The sequence below is a fragment of the Chaetura pelagica genome, unplaced genomic scaffold (genome assembly GCF_000747805.2).
Source record: "Chaetura pelagica isolate M959 unplaced genomic scaffold, ChaPel_1.0 scaffold244, whole genome shotgun sequence".
NCBI lineage: Eukaryota > Metazoa > Chordata > Aves > Apodiformes > Apodidae > Chaetura > Chaetura pelagica.
The window spans coordinates 2833417-2850016 of record NW_009953719.1 but is presented as its reverse complement, the minus strand read 5'-3'; the positions used below and the strand labels follow the sequence as shown (position 1 = coordinate 2850016).

General features: G+C 40.5%; 1 protein-coding gene across 1 annotated transcript in view; it reads left to right on the top strand.

The window, feature by feature from the left end:
• DSCAM (Down syndrome cell adhesion molecule) overlaps nt 1-16600 on the top strand; it is a 393639-nt gene that overhangs the window by 281990 nt on the left and 95049 nt on the right. The window contains exons 12-15 of the mRNA XM_010000447.1: nt 2210-2306; nt 3714-3842; nt 9968-10135; nt 14013-14083. Of these exons, the coding sequence (XP_009998749.1) occupies nt 2210-2306; nt 3714-3842; nt 9968-10135; nt 14013-14083 (465 nt within the window). The remainder of the gene's footprint in view (nt 1-2209; nt 2307-3713; nt 3843-9967; nt 10136-14012; nt 14084-16600) is intronic.

Sequence of the window (16600 nt, the reverse complement as noted above, 5' to 3'; positions counted from 1 at the left end):
GCTGTTCTGATGTCACCTACAATACGTGTGCCTGTGACATTGCCCTCAGTATGCCAGGATACAACTTTTTTGGCTCAAATTTAAAATTTACCAACATGAGCAAGTTAGCAGTCAATTTCTTTATATTGTTACGTGTGCCTTTATGAAATATAAAATATTGTTTAAAAAAATCATACAGATTCTCAGTCAAAAATCTTGATTTTCCATTTTCCAGTCATGTTCTTAAAAACATTTTTACCAGGCTCAAGGGAATAATTTTCTAGCTTTCTGATGATTCTTTATATTCTAGTGTAACTCTTAAGGTACATCTCTTACTTCACTAGTCAAAAATTTTGTTGGGTGATATCCAGTAAAAATCTGGTTTTACTCTCTGTGATGGAGCTTTGTCATTGATTTTGATGAGGAAGATTAAATTCTATGTATGACTTTGTTCATATTAGTATATTTGTGTTACGAATAATATTTGATTATAGGATAGACCTCTAGACCTCTCTGCCCTCATTCGCCCTATTGACTTATATAATTCCTGGATGCACAGCAATATTTCTTTTTGGAAGGCTGGAGACCTGCTTGGAGATTTCTCTTCTGAAGCAGTTGTGTACGGTAGTGGCATTCTACATCCATATGTATGTTACGTACAAAACCTTTGACTTCTGAGAGATAAAATGCCCAAATAATTGAAAATGTCAGGATTAAGGCTGTCTGTGAAGCTTTTAACTCAGTGCTTTTGCATGTGTGCATGACGATATGATCTTTAGTTGTATACTCAGCTTTTATTTTTTCTGCAGGACCCCTGCCTCAGTCAGGCATGACTTGGATTTTCTCTGGAGTTGAATTAGGGTTGAGTAATGAAAGACACTGTGTGATGCAAGGCTGATCACTGAAACCAAACTTTTCACAGGTGGCCAATAATTGTGTGTTCTTTGTTTTCTAGGTGTTTGCCTTGAGCCCTTGGGGTCTGATTTGCAGAAGTACTAAGCCCTCATAGCTGCAGCTTAACTCAGTGGAAGCTGTTATGAACACATAAAATGCCATTTATTGCTAAAGACTCTGAGGGGGGGAAAGAAAGCCCTAGTTGTATCAAATTGGACTCTGAAACTTTTTAGCTTTCTACTTTAAAGCTCAGCCACATGTGCAGCTTAACACAGCTTGACAAGTTACCACATCTCAGATGATAACTCTCCAATATCCTTGTAGCGAGTGGGAAATTAATCCATTTATCTTAACCAGTGGTGAATGAGAGTTGTGCTCATATTGCCTTGGCTTTGCTGAGGATTAAAAAGCACGTGGAGTTACCATGGCTCAGCTAATATGTGGCAACTTGTCAAGTAGCCAAAAACATTATCATATGTCTGGTTCCTTAATTCCCCATACAAAATGGTGCTAATACTCTTCATTATGTCAGTATTTATGAAAATAAATTCACTCATGTTTCTGAAATGGGTATTGCTAGGTGAATGCCACAGGAAAAGCTATAAGAAAATGAATGAGTCTGCCTTCAGGACACAGTTTGAACTGTGTGCTGTAAATAAAATGTGGAGCAGCACACAGAAACATGAGAAGAAAATGGTACTATGATATCTGCTCATCTAAAAAAAAATAATTGAATGAAGCAGTGGTCCTGTAGAAAAATATAATTATAATCATGTATGTAAAGAATATGTATAGCTTTCTATGTTATAAAATAAAAAAAAAGAAAAGAAAGACCACCCAAAATTTTATTATGAGGCACCATGCTGAATACTATAGGGTTCACCATCAGTGTTTGAACCTTTATTTCCTCTGCACAAACTCCAGTCACTTGAGTTATTTTCAGAAATAACTGGAAAAATTTGAAGGCAGCAGGAGGCACCATTTTGTACGGAAAATTTCAGCCAACTGTTAAATACTTGGCAAACTTACGAGTAACTGGAAACAAGATGCCTAATGAGAAGCCACAGGAATAGATGTTGCTCCAACTCCTGACTACACATGTAGAGCTGATACCCTGCTCTCTCAACCCAGATGTTGTTGGGTTTGATAAGTCTCAGAATTTTGGATGCTTTACTATGCATATATATGTATGCGTATAACATGCAATATCTGTTTATTACTGTCAAGTAAACCAGTTTGTACTTATTTTCTTGCACCATACAGAAAAGCTGTTGGTTTGGGTTTTTTATTCTCTGCATGCTGTTCAATCAGTCACTTCTTTTCAAACCACCTGTAGATTTTGCCAACTGTGCGTGAAGATTCTGGCTTCTTTTCCTGCCATGCCATCAATTCGTATGGGGAGGATCGTGGAATAATTCAGCTCACTGTGCAAGGTAGGAAGAGGACAACATAAGGAAAAAAACACAGCTTTTGTAGTACAGTAAGTGTATGCCATCCTCAGAAATCTGTTGGGGGAGGGAGGCTCTGATTCATAAGTAAATATATTCTTCATTGTCAAATACATGAGGAGCTTGATGAAGATCTCAGTCTTTCATTTTCCAGTGTCACAGGTTAAATAAAAATAAAGGCTAAGCTTGAGTCTTTCTAGATCTGTACAAATTAATAAGGAGAAATACACTAGCTGACAATCTGGTAAAGGTACAACCATCATCTTCAGTAGGAACAATAGATATGAGGGTGTTACTTTTTGGGGGGAGAGGCTTATTTTTAAAGAGCGTGTGGTTAAAACCCAACTCTGACATAAAGCAAAACTCTGACTTGTATCTCTGGAGAAATGTTAAACCTACTGTGGTTCTTTAAACAAAATGTTTCAAGTTTAATCAGTCAAATGAATTCTAATCAGTTCACACAATGCAAAGTCTAGGAACCTGTGTTGCCTGGGAGTTCTCCTCCCACAGGGTTTCACTCAGGTGGGCAGCAGCAAGTCCTGGAGTGGCTGAGGTGACAGTGTGTGAGACGCAGAGCACAGGCAGGACTCAGCCACTGGCCACTGCTTTTTTCTGTGCCATGCTTCTTCCTGTGCTTGTGTGCCTTTGACCATGCACACAGCAAATTTCTAAGACATTCAGGTTTCTTCCTTCCCATTCTTGATTTCAAGTAGCTGCAGATGTCAGTGGATACCTAAGGCAGCCCTGTTGAAAAATTTGGGTCGAGTTTGAGGATAGGTTCTCAGTTATACCACTTTTCATTTAAACTGCTTTAACAATTTAAAGGGGTGTTAGCATAGGTACAAATGTGATTTATTTACATCCTTAACTCTAGAGCAGAAATCAACTTAAGTGTAATTTTGAAGTGTTATCAAATTATTTTTTATTAAATGAAGATTTTTTTAAAGTACCAAAAGAGACAGAAACGTTGCTCCCTCCAGCATATTTAACACTTTTAAGCTCAGTATTCATATTTCTACTATCACTTAATGTGCAAGAACTGTACAAGAGTCACTGAAATGTGATGTTTAAGGCAAGAATCTTTTCTAGCATGAGTAGTGCTATCTGGAGTGCATTTAAGGAAATGCAGCTCAATGTTGCTTATAAGAAGGTTAAACAGAAGCCAGTACTCAAGATTACATCAGTGACTCCTGGTTGAAAAGTGACTTTTCCTCCTTCAGCTGAGTGTTCTTCAGCAGGTGATTAATTGTCTGAGGGTGCTAATGAGTGACTGGAGAAAATGCCATGAGAGCTTACCACCAGTAAGCTATGCCAGCACCACACTCATTAATGTCATCTTGTCATGAGTACGGGCTTTCTTTTAACTTAAACTGTGCATGTGTGTTTATTCAGAGCCCCCCGACCCTCCTGAAATAGAAATCCGAGAGGTGAGAGCACGCAGTATTGCCCTCAGGTGGACCATGGGATTTGATGGAAATAGCCCCATCACCGGCTATGATATCGAGTGCAAGAACAAGTCAGGTAAGAAGTAATCTTCCTCTGAAGTAATCCCCATTGCTAGTCATTCATCACTGAAGTTGTGTCATAAAAGATAATTCATAAATTGAAACTGCCTGATGGAAACTTTTACTGTGGTTTATTTAATCTCCCACAGTAAGATTTATCTTCATTTGTTGTATTTTGGGGTGGTTTTCTTTGAGGCAAGGACATTAAATTTAGCAATTGCTGATTTTCCCTTTTACCAGAGAAACGCACACATAAGGGGGGGAGAAATTTTATAAAATAGGCCATTCTAGGTAAGAGCCGTTATGATGATTTTCCTAGCCAATTCATGGTTTTTATCTTTTCTCCACTTGGATTTTTTTATTTTTTTTTTTAGTTTTCTGTTTTTCCCTGTAGAAAAAATAACTGCCTTTACAAAGTATCTTTTCTTGTTGCACTGATTTTTAGAAGTAATTTTCTATCGATGTATGAGTATATATGCCATCGTTCCTGAAAAAGCAGCAGTGAAAAAGATAGTTATGAGAGTTTCTAGATGAAGATAGTTCTGCAGTAGTCTGCTGAAGGACAGAATCACAGAACTGTCAGAGCTGGAAGGGACCTCCAGAGATCATCTACTCCAACTCCTCTGCTAAAGCAGGATGGCCTAGAGCACATTAGTCAGGACTGCATCCAGAGGGGCCTTGAATATCTCCAGAGGAGGGGACTCCACAACCTTCCTGGGCAGCCTGTCTCAGTGCTCTGTCACCCGCACTGTAAGGATGTTTTTCCTCATATTTAAATGGAACTTCTGTGTTCCAGCTTGTGCCCTTTGCCCCTGTCCTGTCACTGGCAACTACTGGCTCCATCCTTCTTGCACCCACCCTCCAGATACTTAAGGTCCCCCCTCAGCCTTCTCTTCTACAGGCTGAAGAGTCCCAGCTCTCTCAGCCTTTCCTCTTAAGAGAGATGCTCCAATCCCCCAGTCATCTTTGTTGCCTTCCACTGGACTCTCTCTAGCAGTTCCATGTCTCTCTTGAACTGGGGAGCCCAGAACTGGATGCAGTGTTCCAGATGTGGCCTCACCAGGGCAGAGTAGAAGGGGAGAATGACCTCCCTCAACCTATTGGCCACACACTTCCTTATGCACCCCAGAGTCCTCTGCACCATGCACCTCTACACCCTGCAGTTCTCAGTAAGATTCTGGAAATAATCCAAAGGATAAGACCAGTGGCACACATTAGTAGGCCAATGCAAGCAGATACTTTTCTTCATAGACATACCAATGAACATCTAAAAACACGAATGAGGTAAATGGTTAAAAAAAACAAAAAACAAAAAACAAAACAAAAAAAAAGGCAACAACCCTTAAGTTAGGAAAATATTCCTGTTCTGGTATATATTAAACACAAAAAAAGTTCAGTGTCTGTTGTTATCTAAAAACATCCAAGGTCTGTTAGAACTATATTTGTGATGTGAGATTATACTTAAAATTAGGCACATTGATAAGCGCTGTCCCTGAGCCATGCTTGGAGAAGAGACTAGAAAGGAAACTGAAATAGAACAATGTGTTCATATTTTAAGTATTATTAAAAACATGCTGAGAGATTATATTATGCTGGTTTATGTTGGAGTTTTTTGCACTATCTGTAGAAGGACATAGTCCATTAATAGGAATACTGTATGTGTGGTTTTCAGTAAAACATTTGGTTTATCAAAGAAACTCTAGTACATTTATAGACTTATGACCAGTATGATGCTTTTTTTACTAGGTAAGATATTTCAAAAGTGTTCAATCACCAGTCTCTGTTTTTGCATTGTCTTTGTAAATGAAACTGGTAATGTACAATTGAGCATGGTACCTGAAAGACTACATGTAATAATTCCCTAGTGAGGCTGTGTCTGGGAATCACAGCTTTTGACATGTAGACTAGACAAGGATGCCTTCAAGGGACGTGTATACTTAAAATTCTATGGACTTAATTTTCACTTTGATTCATTGGGTTTTTTTCCAACCACCCACCTGCTCCAGAACAGTTTTTGAAAGTCATTCTTGCCTGATAGGCTCATTTCTGACCCTAAACCAGCACCTTTATTTCTCAGTCCTGTAACTCAGCATAACCCTATTTAAGAAGACTTGCGCTGTTTTCCTTTGATTGCAGCAATGTTGGAAAGGGTTTTCAGTGCTCAGAAATGTCTTTGTTAGATTTACTTCAATGTTTTCAAGTGATAATTCAGAATGCTGGCAAAGATGAAGTGGAAATCACTGTGAAGTTGTATTGCAGAATTATGTCTCTGTAATATACCATGATAAATCAATAGCAAGACAGAAAATAAAGTGCCATCAGATTGGATGAAAACATCATGATGCAATGTAATGAGAGCAGATAAAAAACTGAAAGAAAGAAAAAATAGTGGGTGTCAGAATTGGTGCTGGAGACAGTATTTGTCTGTATATGACAACAAATTCTATAGGTCATGTCCTAAAAAAGAGCAGGTTACCTTTGTCTCATTGCAAACACCAGAACCATAATTTTTTGAATCTGAGGCAGTGTTTGGAGAAACTGGGATTGTTTTTTTTCAATTCTTGCACACAATTTTTGTCATTAATTAAATAATCAAGAAGATAAAATGTCAAAGATGGTTACTGAAGAACTTGCACAGGGTAGCTGAGGGAAATTAGAACAGAGAGGAGGGAATTAAGAAAGTTTCTCAGTGTTTCCATATACTGAAGGGACACAAGACAACTTAGGTAGAACTCCCACAGTCCAGAGATTAAGCTCAGGAAACACCCTGCTAAGGCCAGAGCAAACCTGTAAACTATGCAGTTGTTTTTAATGAGAATTTTCCATCTGTGTTGCTTACCCTGAGGACTCAGGATGCCTTTAAAGCAGGACGAATCATCTAGGTGCCTTAAGAAGGAAAACTGCAGAACGTTTTGGTTTCAGAGAACGTGCAGGAGACCCACGTACCAGGCGTGGACTTCATTACCTAGTGCTGCCTTCGTGTGTGCATCTTCCCCTGCAGTGCTATCAGGAAAAAAAAACAAATGAGTTAGTTACCCTCTGGAAGGAGCGTGGAGTTGCCCCTTGCACACCCATCTGTGGCACCTGGTAGGTGGCACCTGCGGTGCCCATTTGCCACGCAGGGGCAGCGCGAAGGGTGGGAGCTCCGCAGCTCGGGCTGCGTCGGTGCTTGGACACCCTGCCTGTCTGCACAGACAGGTACCCGTGGCACACACTCCCGGCCCTTCCCTGAAACCACGGATGTGGAGCCTTCAGAATTTTCCCTCAGAGGTGTAGAAAAAAGTCTGGAGACAGGAGCAGGTACGTGGGCCCTTCTTTGTTCCTCTCTCCTCCTCGTTCTCATTTTTGAAGTCTTTAAGGAAAGCTGAGGAGCAAACAACCTCAGTTCCGCTCAGGCCAGGACCTGAAGGAAGAGGACTGCGTTTTGCGGTGTCTTCTGCTTACCTGTGAACCCCTTCTCGCTCAGGATACAGGTGCATTCACAAAGTTGGGAGCTTTTCCCCAAACCCGCCTATACAGGAGCGGGACGCGCGGCCGCCTGCAATACCGGCAGCGGCCACCGGGTGGCAGCAGCGGGCCGGGGAGCTGGAGGGCCCTGATTCCCTCCCGCAGGGGGGGATCCCAAAAGCTTCAGCCTCGGTCACAAGGGCGGCTGGAAAGCTGCTGGTTTCCGTAAAATCAGGCGTGTTTTTCCGCAGGTCATTGTGTCAGTCTGCATTTTACATCGTGCTGAGAAGTGCCCGGGTGTCACCTTTTAGGAGTGGCAAAAAGAACACGTTAAAAATTCCACTCTGGGCACCTCACTCTACCATCTGCCATTTGGACATGGGCAAATATTTCCCAGAAAAAGTAAAAATTAACTTCTTCCCTCCCCCCCCACCCCTTTTTTTTTTTTTCCTTTTTTTTTTCTTATTAACACTTTTGTTTTGGTTTTTTTTCAAAATTGAAAGCAGTTTTGGTGAGAAATGGAGTAATTGCTCTCTGGACTGACTCAGTTTGGAGGGATTGCTTTTGTTGCTTTATTTTACCTTTCAAAAAGGGGATACACGTATCAAAATATACCCCTAAAGTCCACGCATTATTTATAAATAAACATGGGACACCTACATTTAGAATGAAAGAAGACTGGGCATTTTTATCTCCATCTTCCTCTACAGTATGTCATTAATCTGCTGAGTTACAACTTTAAACTTTTGTGGGGTTTTTTGTTTTGTGGGGGTTTTTTTGGTTGGTTTTTGTTTTGGTTTGGTTTGGGGTTTTTTTGTAGTTAATATGTACTACAGAGTCCTACTACTCAGAGGTCAGTATTGCAACCAAGTGAAAACTTAGGCAATTTGATAATACACAGACCATATTAAAAGAAATCAGCCTCATCAGGTCAAATTTAACACATTCTCCACACCAAGTGGGTCTTTTCATAAATTCCTTTCTGGTTGGCATGTTACACCGGGACAGAATCTCCTTCTGTGCCTGTATAACACATGAAACAATGGTGTGTAACTGCTGGGTATAATTCTGTAAAGTTTAAGATATCAGTGCTCCCTGCAGGTAACTCCCTGAGGGGTTCTGAAGGTGTCCTACAGAGGAGGCTGTGAAGAACTCAGTTACCAAGGAAAAATATATTCAAGTGAATTTGGATAGCACTTTAATATCTGATTCCTAAATGTTTTCTGGGTAAACTAAGCCACACAGACAAGCAAACAGGCTCTGTAACAAGCCAATCTGCACATGTCATTGAGACAACTTGTGCATCTTTTAGCAAGTTTGTATAAAAGAATTTACACAGCATATGCAAATATTTTGTATCTTGAGTGAGCTTTCTATTTTTAAACTAGCCTTTCTTATCTGCTGAGCTTTCTGCAATCCTGCCTGCAGTGACCCTTACTGTAAAACATTCCTGTAGAGCTTTCAGTGACATCCCCTGTAGGATGCTTCTGAGGTTAAAGGAGGAACAACGCCTGCAGTAAGAAAGAAATGAGGGATGGCAACTCATAAAAGTCATCACGATGCTTTAAATGGATAGGTGCTATTATTTTGTTTGCAGCAATTGAATGCTTGGTTGACAAGGAGGGGTTGCTGTGCTTAGCCAATTTCTATAATTTTTCATACTATACATTATACTTATTATTACTATATACATTATACTTATACATTGTACATATACATATACTTATACATTATACTTATTATTACTATACTATACATGGAGAATTTATTAAAAACATAACAGGCAGATGAATAGTAAGCATGAATAATAATGATGTGGTCCTCCTTTTACAGACACATGGAAACAGCTAAGATGATTCTATATTCCCTTGTATTAAACAGCTCCTGTAGCCTAACACAAGTCAGGGACATAGTATCAGACCTGTAGGGTGCTGAGGCCAGTGAAGTATTCCAAACTTGTTCTCGCTGTTCGCCTACGGTCTGAGCTCCTGGAGTTTGGGATCAAACTTTCTACCTTATGTTTGCTAGTCCGAGAGCCCTCCATTCCTGTTCATTAGCTCCCTTTCCCCTCTCTTTTTGAAGCACAATCAAACTTCTCTCTGAGTGAGGAGTTCTGTGGGGTAGCAGTTCCCATCTTCTTCACAGCTGTCCCAGTGTAGCAGCGGTTAAATAACTGTGTGTCCACACGCACACACACCTGCACACGCACCTGCACACACACCTGCACACACACCTGCACACACACCTGCACACACACCTGCACACACACCTGCACACACACCTGCACACACACCTGCACACACACCTGCACACACACCTGCACACACACCTGCACACACACCTGCACACACACCTGCACACACACCTGCACACACACCTGCACACACACACTCACACGAAACTGGGGCATCTTTGCGGCTTTCTCCACCTGCTCAAAAAAAGGCAAAGTAGCAGCCATTTCCTCTGATTTGCTGATGAACCTGGGGCTGAGTTTATTCACAGCACCACACTTGGAGCAGTCGGGAGCGCTGTCAAGGAAGGTGATCACTGGGTTTGCTGGTAGCAGCAGGTGTTATCTGGGTTAACTCAGCACTGGCAGTACCGCGCTCTGTGGGACCACTTAACTGCATGCTTGCGTTAGCAACCTTAACGTTGTCTTTTATTTCTCTGTTTTGTTTCAATCTCATTAAATAGACTCTTGGGACTCTGTTCAGAGAACCAAAGATGTTTCCCCTCAGCTAAATCAAGCCACGATCATTGACCTCCACCCTTCCTCAACTTACAACATTCGCATGTATGCCAAGAATCGCATTGGGAAGAGTGAGGCCAGCAATGAGCTCACCATTACTACTGATGAAGCAGGTATGCTCTGGTTTTGCAGCTTCTAAACCCTGCTGGGAATTATTGCTCCTTGACATGAGGAGCCTTTACTTTAAATGCTGTGTATGTTGCTGCAGCTGCATTGGAAGAAATACTGAATTGTTCCCATAAAACATTGTGACTTTTGCGACTTCATCAGGCAGGCCTGTAATTAAAGCTGCTCAGTGGCATCTAGTGGTCAAAGAAGACATTGTGCTCTAAATTTTCAGCCTGTGGTACTGGAAATGGCAAGCCTATATGTACATTTAGGCAACTCAATCAACAACATTCTAATTTTATTGGCATTTCCTTCCCTGTGGGTCTTGTAGCTTTCCTTAGATGCCCAGGTATTAGTATAGGTAACAAGTGTCAGCTGTCCCCATTTGAGAACATTGATCTGTATGAATCTCATCTTCCTTTGGTGCTCCATCTGTTACCCCAGCCACGGTTTAGATTTCTGATTACTCTATAAACAGTCCGTTGTCATTAGTAAAGTGTCACCCCCTTATTCTTTGTTGCCATGTATCTTCTGCATCTCCACAGGTTTCGTAACAGGAGAGATCCATGGGCATCCACTTTGATGGATGAAGCCACTTTTTTGTGCACTTAAATTGCTGCCTTCTGGTGCAATCTTATTTTTGTTTCTCAGGGCTAGCAGACTTGGCAGGTGGATAAGGACAGCCCAGCCTTGTACATGCTACCGTATCTCAAGGGTCCAAGGGCTCTGCATGTGACAGGTAGACCTATGGGTGAAAAGTGGAGGTCTACAGCTCTCTGTTTCATCAATTGGGAATTAAAATGCTGAAAAGCCATAAATACTGCCAGATAGACATTGTGATTCTATGCAGTGTACAAAGGCGTACAGCTGAGAGTAACCCAAGCAGCATCAACACCCTGAGCTGTGAAACTGAGTAGAGCTACTCTGAAAGATCTGAGCAGAGAGGAGCTAGCTTGTTCACAGTTGAAAACAACAATTTTGTATTGCTAATTTCATTTTTCCTGTTATCTTATGCTAAGCCAGCAATGTTTGCTTCGAGGATCTTGAGAGAAACAACATTAATGCAAGTATCTGGGTGACAGTGTCCTGGCAGTGAAAACCCTGCTTCTTTTTCAAGATACATGTTGGTCTAGACATCAGTTCATGTAAATACATCTGTGCAATTCCCATTCATTTTCCCTGTGGGTGAATCTACTGCAGTGAAAATATACCCCTTCTCATGAGAACATATTTTTGGTTCTGAAGGGCTCTTTACATAAGAGCAGGACACAAGGGCTCACAGTGCAAAGCAGAGTAAGCAGGAGACAAAAAGAGCTGCATTTCCTTTTTCATCAGGTGTCTTTTTTCATCCAAGTTGAAAGAAAGGACTGAAGAGTATTCATATTTTTATGAGCCTGCAGTGAACAGCTTTATTAACAGTGAATAGTTTATTTGCAAAATACTCATAATTTGATCAGGGTTTTCATCTTCCTTTGCTCAATGGAAATGTGAAATGATTGGAGAAAACAGACTGTGCATTCCTCCAGCCAGCATCATCTGTGTTCCCAAAATACCCATCCTTTCTTGTGCCTATACATCAAAGTAGGGATGGGTCTTGGATCTGTTATTCACCCACATTTGGGATATTTCTTCTTTGCAGAGTGTTTTCTGACTGTTAATTATGTTGTCAGGATCAGCAGCTGGCCTTGAAATAAAAAAAAACAAAACACAACCAACAACAGAACATCTTCCCCATGAACAAGGTGAAACCTTAACATCACATTTTATTCAGTTCTTTGTAGCCAAGTTTCAGAATAATTGATCCTTTTGTTGCTGTCTGTTAAAGAGCCATCTCTTTGGAGAAAAAGACCAATGGTGTGGAACTGTATTAAAGAGTCACTGATCTAACTGGGGAACAATTAGAACAGAGGAGGTCAGGTTGAGGCAGAGTATGTGATGTTTGTCTCCTGGAGTTTGATTTCGGGTGGTGTGCAATGTACAGGACCATCAGGTTTTGATCACTGTTTACTTCTGTTCTCTGCTTTTACAATAGGAAAGGGAAAACAGCATGGATGTAGGGAATGAGAGAAAAGGTAATGAGAAGGGAGCAAAATAAAGATCCAAGAAAGACATTATAAAAACCGAACAACTCACACTGTGCTATTGACAAGGGGGCACAGATTGTGTATCACGTGTTGCAGTGACCTGAGTTGCCCAGCACTAGCTATTAGAAAGCTAATTGTAAAGGGTCTCTATGGCAAAAGGGTAATAAAAAATGGCCTGATTTCAAAGCTTAAGGACAACATCTTTCCCTTCATACAACCTCAGTTATCTCTTGTGTTGAAAACACTTATCAGAAAAACAAATGCATTATGGCTTTTGTTTAATACTGACAGCAATACAGGAAGCTGAGATATCTAGGTTTTCTTTATGTCTTTGTTACAAACCATTAAATATGTAAAGTAAGTGACTTCTTATTTACACTTCATTATGGTATGCTGGGAACAATTAACTACTCATGCCTGCAGAGACATTTGGGGTCTTTCAAGGTAAAGTCAAGATTTTGAGGACAACATTTAAAAAACCCATTTTTAGGATCAAATGCTTTGCTCAAATTCCCATACATTAAAATGTACCTGGAGAAGTGGCATTCATGTTTGTCAGCAGGGGGTTAGTATCAAGGACAGGATTACAAAATAATTCACAGAGACCTAATTTTTGCCAGTGGACTTTTTCCTCTTTTCCTTCTTGTACATTAGTGAAAGGGGAATGGAACTAAAGTTCTTTCAACCTTTGAAAATTTTGCATATCAAAGACAGTAAAGAATGGCACAGGATAGGGCGTATTTAATAACTTAAACATATTATAGGCTGTATTCTGGGTCTCTCTGCTTTCATCAGTTAAAGCACAATGTTCTGGCTCCTTTCACCCCAGCTGTCATTTACTTACTGCTGCTCCACCTCCAACAGCCCTGTCTCACCCTTTTTATTGCTTTACTTAGTTTGTCTTGCTATTACATTTAATTTAAAACCTTTTACTGAGGCCATATTCTGCATCAAGGGAACCCTCCACAGCTGTTCAAGATTACTCCATTCCTTTCTTCAGATCTTTCTTTAACAGTGATTTACCTTGCTGAGAAGGAATTTACTTCACACCTCTCTGTTCAATCCCAGCCAATTCTTGACCTGCTTTGTAACTGCCCAACTGTTAAGTAGGTTCTCCTAGACTCAGGGCCTTCGTTTTCATTTGTGTTTAAAGCATCATGCAGATCCTTGGCAGTGTATCAATAGTATATCAAACTCCTCCTGCCTCAGGCAGAAGCTGGGGCATTGTTTTTCCATCTAGCAGTTATTTTTTGCCTGATTTCCAGGCTGGGATACTTACACTGCGGAGGGGAAGAAGGTAAAGTGTGCAGGTTTTTGTGTGTAAAATTAATTTTCAGCTGAATGTTCTTGGCCTCTAGTGAACAAAGGGGATCCCACTGTAAAGTCTGTGACATGAGGAAGGCCAGGTGAAGAGCTCCTGTCTCGCCTTCAGATGGGTTCTGCTGCCTTTCTATCACCCACAGAATTCTGACTGCTGAAAATATGCCTTGCCTATTTAGAAAGCAGAAACAGCACTGTGAGCATATCACTAAACAAGAAAAGTCATTATTCACTTTTATTTTATTTGGCAGGATGCTAAGTTTTGGTGTGTGTTGTATTTCACTGTTGGCCACAGATGACACCTGGGTAAGGCTCTGGTTTTGTTTGATGAAGAGTTATCTTCAGTTTTCCCTCTGACATTGACTCAGTACAAATCTTTGTGAGGCTTGTGTGCTAAGTTGGTGACATACTATGTGAAATGCTGAATTCTGTGTGCTGGGAGGACCAATTTTGATTCATCTCTATTCTCTCTTTGCAGCTCCTGATGGTCCACCTCAGGATGTCCAACTTGAGCCTGTATCTTCACAAAGCATTAGGGTCACCTGGAAGGTAAACAGACATAGCCATGAATATAGACTCCGACACTGTTTTGGTGCATTCAAAGAGGTTCTGTTGATGGCAGTATTGTAAAAACTGTGGATTGGTTATTTTCTTTGGGAGATACCTTGCAGATACTCTTGCCAGTGAATATGATAATGGCCATGGTGCATTGTGCAAAAAAAAGAACTTTTCATTTGCGAGTAATAGCAGCAGCTGCTTGCTTGCACTGCTGATAGTAACGTTTCCTGCTTCCCTTTGGTTTCAGAGGTAAGGTTATGTGGTTGGAAAATGAGCACTCCCAGAATTTCGTGGTGGTTTGGAGCAAACCCCAAACTATTCGAGCCAATGGGAGGTTTTTCCCATTGCAATGGACTTAGGGACAGAGCTGTATTGAAGTCATGTCTGCACAGAGAGAGCAATATAGTGCCTCAGTGTAGTTCATGAGAATTGATGAATCAGAACAACCAATTTAAAAGTATCAGCAACTGATATTATTTAAAAATCTGGCATGTCTTGTGACTCAGTTTTTTCTAGTTTTTGCCCAGTGTTTTGACAACCACAAAATGTTTTAAATGCTTTCAATATGATATCAGACGTACTTAAACCATGTGCTAAATGATTTTGTGCTACATCCTACTTGTAGCACAAAGATAGCTTTATTCTGTAGGAAACAGAATAAAGCTATCTAATCAGAGCAGTGTAATCTCAAGATGAATAGCACTTTCCAAATTGTATTGATAATTCTGTTTACTTAAGATTCTTTAATATGCAGTATTAAGTACTGGAGTAGGGTGGTGGCATAATAGTAATTAATTTCTATAGTGAAGTTAATTACTCCTGCAAATCTGGATAATGTGTATTTTACACCATGATATGGACCATCAAGAAAGCCAGAATAGTAACAGGAAGTTGCTGTTTATTAACCATATAAATAGCTGTGGGCTGCTTAGTTTGTTGGTTGTTTTGTTTTGTTTCGTTTCCCCAATAAATAACCAGCATGATCCTGTGTTAGTTTTGAGTTGGTTCCAGAAAAGACAGGTTTATGTATTGCACAATCTCTACACATTGCAAGTGAACATGCAACTACTGAGATATCTGACTAGGACAGAGAGACCTCAGCTGTCAAGATTTTTTTAGTAGTTCAATGGTGGTTTAAAAATGGTGGATTAAAAATTCTGTTTTCAAGAGCTGTTTCAGTATTGAGCTTCAAAGCAGTAGTCTTTATCAGGCTTCTTATGCACAGGTCACAAATGCAGTGCTGATTCTTGGACCTCATCCACATCTTACATCAGCATTGGTTTTCATCAAATGGTTTTCAAAAACCAAAGGCTTGTGGTCACTCAACACAGGCTTACCTAATGGTTGAAGTGAAACACAACAGTGTATTTATAAAAGGCATGCATGAAGTATGGATTTAAATGCAGCACACAGTCGGTAGAGCAAAGGAAGTAGCTATTGAAGCAATGTGTACCATGACTTCTCAACAACCAAAATAAAAGCTGAAGGGGTCGTTTCTTTTTAAAACACTCAACAAGTGTTACTACCATCAGATCTAGTAAAAACTAACCTCCAAGCTTCTATGCATGTACTTGTTTTTATGGATTTATGGGGTAGGCTTATCAAAAGGCTTTGCTTGCTTTTTTCAAGTTCACTTTGGGGCATATTTTCAAAATCAACAAGTGAAGACAGGCACCATTGCTTCACTGCTGGAGTTTAAAGCTGCCACTTGTGGTTCTGAAGATTCACCATTACATTTTACAGATGCAGATGTGTGCAGGCAGCCACAGAACAACAAAAAAAATATTCCTATGTTTCAATAACATTGTCTAAAATGTGGCTCAGTTTGTACATTCAGGCCCCTTCAGGTACAGCTTCATGTCCTGATCTCTAGGTATTGTCTAGGGAGTAGAAGCATGTTAAAAGAGAGGCTAGAGTTGGATTCTCAATACCACGTTTGGAGTTTGATTTGTGAATACTTGTCAAGTAATGATGGGTATTTAATTTAAGAAAATACTCACAGAAATGAGCCACATGTTGGATATATACTCTATTGCCCTGGCAAGTCTAATGAACTGAGTGTGGAGAGGATTTTTTTCATAATTGGATTGAGCTTGAGGTGGGAGCTACCTGTGATCTTGAAAATGTCTGCTTGTACCCATGCGGCATATATCCAGACCAGGAAATGTGGGTCCATGCTGCCAGAACTGTGCACCCTCAGGTAAACCTGGTGCCACACACTGTGCAGATGTTAGCTAGACTTTTGGAGCTTGCTGTGGACTGTGCTGCCCGATCTCTCACGAATACTCCTGTGGACATTCAAGGTATTATTCCCATAGACCTAGTCTCTGTTAAATCGAGTAAATATTTTAATTTATTAACCAGCACTACCTGACGTGGTCAAGTGGCTTGAGAGCACTGTGGCAGTCAGATGCTCCTGGTAGTGTGTCCTCTAGCAAAGTGCTAGGAAGGTGCTGCTGTCTCTAGCCAGAAGCAGCCTATGGTCCCATCATGCCACAAGACCTCATG